We start from the raw sequence: 6,515 nt of genomic DNA, 5'->3' as shown, positions 1-6,515 counted from the left end.
GGTGGAGGGTGTGTGGATGGAGGGTGTGTGGGTGGAGGGTGTGTGGATGGAGGGTGTGTGGGTGGAGGGTGTATGGGTGGAGGGTATGTGGGTGGAGGGTGTGTGGGTGGAGGGTGGTTTCTGCTGAGGTGGGGGTGATTCGCTCTCCTGACATCTGCACTGTCACCCACCTCTGGAGACAGTAGAGACCAGTGGAGACTGGAGATAGTAGAAACAGTAGAAACAGTAGAGACTGGAGATAGTAGAGACCAGTAGAGACCATTTCCAGACATGGGTTCCTCTGACTGGTTTAGTTAGGCTGTGCTGTCCTCTAGTGGCAGTGAAGAGCTATTCCACCAGTCTGCCCAGTTTGACCTAAAATCAACAAACATTGGGGGGATAAACCTCCACGCACATTTCTTTTTAATTTCAAGCTGAGCATGTTTATTTATGAACTGGTAAAATATAGTACATTTGTAGAAAAATGTAGAAAATTTTTACACAAAATATAACACACGGCATTTGTGTATATAGTAAACGCTACAAATATAGCTTTTTTTTGTAACTAAAAAACGTGATATTCTTTTGCCAGCAAAAAGTCTGATTGAATGATGACAAATATGAAAACACGCAGGAAACATCCAACAAATTCATCGTAAAAAAACAAAAAAAAACAACGAAAACAAATGAACTTTTATACAAAAACAAACAAAAACAAACATTCGGTACGTTCTGCGTAACAGCACTATAAACCATGTCCACCTCATCGTAACTGTCACTTGCCTGACACACATGCACCTTTTTTCGTTCCTCAGTCTTGGTTCTAGTCTTTGGTACGCAGGCTGTTTCTAAAACAGGCTGAGCAGAGCTGTGATGTCATCGGCTTGCTGAGGAGCCGTCTGAAGGCTCCGTAGAGGAGAGGTTGCAGCAGCCTGCAACTGGATGACTGTTTTTTATACATTTTTATACCAGTGCTGGTCTATGGACACTGGACCATGGGATGACTGGTTCTAAAACTATAGGCAGCATAAGATGACTGGTCCTAATAATAGGATGACTGTTTCTATCCACAGGGCCATGATAAGACAGGGTAAACTATGATTCTGTAGGGTTTTATGTCAGATGGTCGGACCTGCAAGTGTCCAGCTATGATGACTCGTCATGGTTGAAACAGACCCAGGCTCTCTTCATCATCATCATCAACATCAAATACTCACAGGCGACTATTGTACTCCAACACCCTCCTGTTGTACCCCAACGCCTCACATTGACTTTTCATGGTCTAGCCACCCCACCCCACCCCACCCCACCCCAGCTATACTAGTCCTGCTATGTCCTCTAGGTACCTAGTTTATAGATGATAATAATGTATCCATTTAGCAGAACCTTTTATCCAATGTGATGTACAGGGACGGATTTGAACCTGTAACCTCTTAATCTGCAGTTGAATGCTCTAACCACTGAGCTACACTCATCCCTCCTAGCTAGTACCCAGACCTGGCTAGACCTGGTACCTCCATGAGATATGTAATCCTAGTATGTCCTAGTGCTGTTTTGTCCACTAGATACTGTACCTAGTCCACAACTAGTACCTTTGTCCACTGCTGTTATCTAGTATGCAAGTCCCCAGCTGGTAGCTGTAACACAGCTGTACCTGGTTTGCATGTCCATAACTGGTACCTAGTTCCCTGCTGGATTAGTATGGATGGTTCGTGGCTGTAGCAGTCGTCGTGGTTCAGATAGTTCTTTTCTCAGCTCCCGTTCCGGAACTCTCCGAGAACAATCCCAGAACACTCCGGAACACTCAGAGAACAATCCCAGAACACTCCGGAACTCTCCCAGAACAATCCCAGAACACTCCGGAACTCTCCCAGAACAATCCCAGAACACTCCGGAACTCTCCCAGAACACTCCGGAACTCTCCCAGAACACTCCGGAGCTCCCCAGAACTCTCCTCTCACAATCTTTTCATATTTCTGTATATATATATAGAAGATTTAAAAGAATTTCTTTATTTACAAGTGGCTTCTGTGTGTCTGTTTTCACACGGGCATGGCAGGGGTTCTCTGCCCGCCCAGGCCAGGCAGGGCAGAGCCCGGGGAAGAGCTCCAGGCTGGATGACAGGCGGTCTGTCTGTCTGTCTGTAATGGGCTCAGGAGCCAGGCACCTGTAGCCCCTTGGTTTGAAGGAAGGAAGGCTGGTTTGTGGGCGTGTCCATAACGTACCTCCTGGCTAGGTTCTGTGTGTGTGTGTGTGTAAGAGACAAGTCAGCCTCTCTAAGACCATAGAGATTTATACTGTATGTCTCCATGAGTAAGGTACTGTGTTCAGGCCCTGGACGTATAAGACTGTATGTTCAGGTATCATGTTTCTGAGGCAGCGTGTTTGGTGTTTGAGTACCACACGGCTGTGACAGTTCAGGTCCAGTTGTTTGCTGTGTGTACTGTGAAGGTACAGTCTCTCTAATGCGTATGTGACAGGGTGTTGAGGTCTTGTGTGGCTGCTGAGTCTACGACAGGGTGTTGAGGTACTTGTTCTCCCCGGCTAGTGAGGTCAGCATGGAAGTCATGTCCCCCACCGCCATGTTGAGGGAGGTCTGGGGCGTGGTCAGCCTGGACGACCCCTGGGATGCTGAGCCTTGCTGCAGGAGGGGCGGGACCGGGCTGAAGGAGGAGGGGTCAGGGTCGTCGATGATGGAGGTGAAGTCGATCTGGGCGTTGTCCAGGTCCAGGTTCTCCAGAGCGTTGGAGACAGGGCCCGACTCAGGGTAGGCGAGCGTGGCCGACTTGTGGTTCTGCTGGTTCAGGCAGGGTCCGGTTTGGGGGTTCTGGTGCGCCATCTGCTGGCTGGAGTAGTACAGGCTGTTGTTGTTGTTGTTGGAGGGGGGGAACATCTCCAGGTGGTTCTGCTGGACCGGGGGCAGTCGGACGGCTCGGCGGGGGCTGGAGGTGGAGTGGACTGGGCTCAGGTGTGGGGAGCTACCCAGGTAGGGCGCCCCCTGCTGGGGAAGGCTGTTCTGACGGCTCAGGGGCTTGCGGCCCTGCGGAGGCCTGGGGACCACCATGTCGGGGGTGTAGCAGGACCCAGACATGCCCAGCAGCTGCTGCTCCTTCTGGGTCACGGAGACAGGCCCTCTCCCCTGGGCTGTGGGGCCCATCAGGTTCTGGTTGGTGTAGGCTGGGTAGGCCTGGCCAGGGTAGAGGTTCTGGTTCTGAGGGCTGTGCTGCATCATGGCCTGCTGGTTGCCCATGTCCATGCTGGAGTCGGTCAGGGGAGCTTTGCCCCCCCCTGGGCCCCCCGGGACCCCCCTCTGCTCCTGCTGCTGTTCCCACATCAGAGCCTGCTGGGACTGGACGTAGTTCCTCACCATCATTTCCTTCACCTGCATCATGGGGGTCTGGGACCTCCGGCCCTCGGCCAAGCCCAGGCTCAGGCCTCCCGTGCTGGGGAAGGAGCCCTGCGGCTGCCCCTGGGGCTCCATCTGGCCCTGGAAGTCACAGCTGGGGTTGGGGTACAGCTGGGGGGCCTGGGGGTGGTTCTGGTGGAGCTTGGGGTTCTGGCAAGGGTCACCCCCTCCCAGTGAGGGGTGGAACTGCTGTTCTGGTTTGATGGTGAGCTTGTGGCTTCCGTCAGGGAAGACACCTTGCTGGCTGAAGGAAACCTGGGTCTGCATCCCCTGGTCCTGGTACTGCATGGCATGGGCAGGGTTTGGGACAGGGCTGGGCTCCCCCCAGGGCCCCAGGCTGGCCCCCCCAGCCCCCCCGCCCTGCCCCAGGCTGGGGTAATGAGGTCCGGAGGGGCTCAGTTGGCAGTTGCTCATGCCGTACTCCGCCTGTTGAAGCAGGGTGCTGGAGATGCTCTCAGGGTGGATAGGACCCACCTGTGCACCCATCTGCCCCCCGACGCCCCCTCCACGCTGCCCCTGGTAGAGCAAGCCTCCACCCTGGTTCTGGTTCTGGTATGCCTGGTCAGGGCAGCCCAAGGCTCGTGGCCGGGGGAAAGCTGGGAGTTCAGAGGGGCGCCCAGGTGCTGCTGCTGCTGGTAGCCCAGGAAGGGCTCTCTCCCGGGGGCTGCATCATACCGTGGTCCCTGGCTTCCATGGGGCCCTGGGGCTCCATAGCCATGGCTCCATCATGACGTTCTCGGTGATGCTGGGCGGGCGAGGGGAGTAAAGATGGCGGGATAGGTTGGCGTCGGAGCCGCAGTGCTGCAGGGCATTCCTCCGCCCATCATCGACACATTGTTGAGGCTGTTGAAGCGTTGCACCCTGGGAAGGTTCTGAGGGTCGCCGGCGGACCTCACGGGGTCACTGGCTCGCCGGGGGGTGGCGTTGCCGGGCGCCAGGTGGGGTAGATAACCCCTGTTCCCGTACTCCGTGTTGCCGCTGTGTCTCCGAGGGCCACCCTGCGGGAGAAAGGGGGGCAGGGGCTGGCTCTGGTACTCCCCCAGGAAGCCCCCCTCCTCCCTGGGAGCCCGGGACCTCCATGCTGGGCAGGAGGGGAGTCGGAGGCGGCCCTCCCCGTAGCTGCTGCATACTTTGCTTTCAAACTGTACTGCTGGGCGGGGGTGAGGCTGGGCAAACCTGGCAACCCGCTGCCCCCATGGCAGGGGCCCCCTCTGCGGTGGGTCTCTGGGGAGAGGGGGTCCGCCCCCCCCTGGTCGGGCCCCAGCAGGTGGCTCCCCCCTGCCCCGCCCATCTGGGAGACGTCGCTGGATCGCCGGCTGGACAGGTAAGGAGACACCATGGACGACCTCCTGCTCACCGTGTAGGCGGAGCTTAGGCTGCTGGTGCCACTCCCCCTCCGGTCACTGGTTGGACAGGACATGCCGCCAGCTCCGCCCCCCAGCTCGGGATTGGACAGCTCCAAGACGCGGCGGTTTGACAGGAGGGGGGAGGGGCCACACATGGACATGATGTCACCTGGGCCTGGAGAGGACAGGAAGGGAGGGGAGGGTGAGAAAAATAAAGAAAAGGAGAGGATGAGATTAGTCAGGGATGTATATCACAGGATGGTCAATACTAAAGCAGACACTTTGGATTTATAAATAGAATGAAAACATCTCTCTCTCTCTCTCTCTCTCTCTCTCTCTCTCTCTCTCTCTCTCTCGTCTCTCTCTCTCTCTCTCTCTCTCTCGCTCTCTCTCTCCATTTCTCTCTCTGCCCATCTACATCTGTCAGACAGTATATTTCTACTTCTTTCATTCTTCTTTCATCCTTCGATCCATCCCATAATTATCGCTCGGCCCCTGCATCGTACCAGTGAGTGTGGGCAGCTTGTTGTTGCCAGGGCAACGCCCAGGGGTGGGGTGGGGCCTTCGTACGTGCTTGAGCTTGTCGATCTTCAGGTTCTCCAGCCTCTTCAGAGCCATGCCCCCCCCGGCCTCGCTGCCCCCGGCCCCCCCGGGGCCCCCGGCCCCCCCCAGCCCCCTCCTCCAGCCCCCCGTCAGGTCCTCCAGGCTGCCTGCTGCGTTCAGGTTCATCTCCACGCCGCTGTCATTGTTGTTGGCACTCCTAATGGTGAACGCTCGCTACTGCAGGACGACTGACCCCCGGGGGCTGGGCTGGATTTCTGAGAGCGGGGTGGGGGAGAGAAGGAGGGGGGGAAGGAGGGAATGGGAGAGATGGAGGGGAGGGAGCGAGGGAGGGGAGAGAGACGGGTGTTGGGATGGAGAGGTAGAAGGGGAGGAAGGGAGAGGGGAGGAGGAAGAGAAAAGAGAGATAGATGAGAAAAAAACTGGGATAGATGGTCTGACTACAGAAGCCCATGCTCATCCATACTCCACACACACCTCCTCACTCCCCCCCTCTCACTAGGACACACACCCCCCCCCCTCACCATAGCACTCTCCGGGGCCAGCAGTTTGCAGTCCTCCCTACGACTCTCCTCTTTCTCCAGCAGCAGTTCACAGGCCCGGGCCCCCCGGGGGGTCAGTGTGGCCCCGGGGGCCCGGGGCCCCGTGTCTCCGCGGTGCCTTCTTGGTGATGTGGGCCTCGGGGGCCGTGCACAGTCTTCACGTGCTTCCTCAGGAGCTGGGGTCCGTGTAGCGCTTGGTGCAGCCGGGGATCTTACACACGTACGGCTTCTACACACCGGGGGAGAGAGGGGAGGGGTGAGAGGGAGGGGGAGAGAGAGGGAGGGGGGGGAGAGAGGGGGGAGAGAGGGAGGGGTGAGAGGGAGGGGGGAGAGAGAGGGAGGGGTGAGAGGGAGGGGGAGAGAGGGAGGGGAGAGAGGGAGGGGGGGGGGAGAGGGAGGGGGGGAGGGAGGGGGAGAGAGGGAGGGGGGGGAGGGAGGGGGAGAGAGGGAGGGGGGGGAGAGAGGGAAGGGGGGGGAGAGAGGGAGGGGGGGGGAGGGAGGGGGGAGAGAGGGGAGGGGGAGAGAGGGAGGGGGGGAGGGAGGGGGAGAGGGAGGGAGGGGGAGAGAGGGAGGGGAGGAGGAAGAGAGGGAGGAGGGGGAGAGGGAGGGGGGTGGGAGGGGAGGGAGGGGCAGAGAGGGAGGGAGCGAGGGGGAAGAGAGAGAGAGCGGGGTGGGTGGTGG

At 57.9% G+C, this 6,515-nt stretch overlaps 1 protein-coding gene across 1 annotated transcript in view; it reads right to left on the bottom strand.

Moving 5' to 3' along the window:
• Positions 1 to 1,302: 1,302 nt before the first annotated feature.
• gli1 (GLI family zinc finger 1) overlaps positions 1,303 to 6,515 on the bottom strand; it is a 5,574-nt gene continuing 361 nt past the window's right edge. The window contains 14 exon segments of the mRNA XM_067235615.1: positions 1,303 to 1,782; positions 1,868 to 3,963; positions 3,966 to 4,034; positions 4,037 to 4,105; positions 4,108 to 4,209; positions 4,212 to 4,441; positions 4,443 to 4,498; positions 4,500 to 4,906; positions 5,238 to 5,489; positions 5,492 to 5,549; positions 5,817 to 5,951; positions 5,953 to 5,976; positions 5,978 to 6,009; positions 6,012 to 6,063. Of these exon segments, the coding sequence (XP_067091716.1) occupies positions 2,489 to 3,963; positions 3,966 to 4,034; positions 4,037 to 4,105; positions 4,108 to 4,209; positions 4,212 to 4,441; positions 4,443 to 4,498; positions 4,500 to 4,906; positions 5,238 to 5,489; positions 5,492 to 5,549; positions 5,817 to 5,951; positions 5,953 to 5,976; positions 5,978 to 6,009; positions 6,012 to 6,063 (2,961 nt within the window). The 3' untranslated portion in view covers positions 1,303 to 1,782; positions 1,868 to 2,488.

This window comes from Osmerus mordax, chromosome 1, assembly GCF_038355195.1.
Source record: "Osmerus mordax isolate fOsmMor3 chromosome 1, fOsmMor3.pri, whole genome shotgun sequence".
Lineage (NCBI taxonomy): Eukaryota > Metazoa > Chordata > Actinopteri > Osmeriformes > Osmeridae > Osmerus > Osmerus mordax.
Note: the sequence above shows the minus strand (reverse complement) of the source record. Positions and strands in the feature narration are given on the sequence as shown.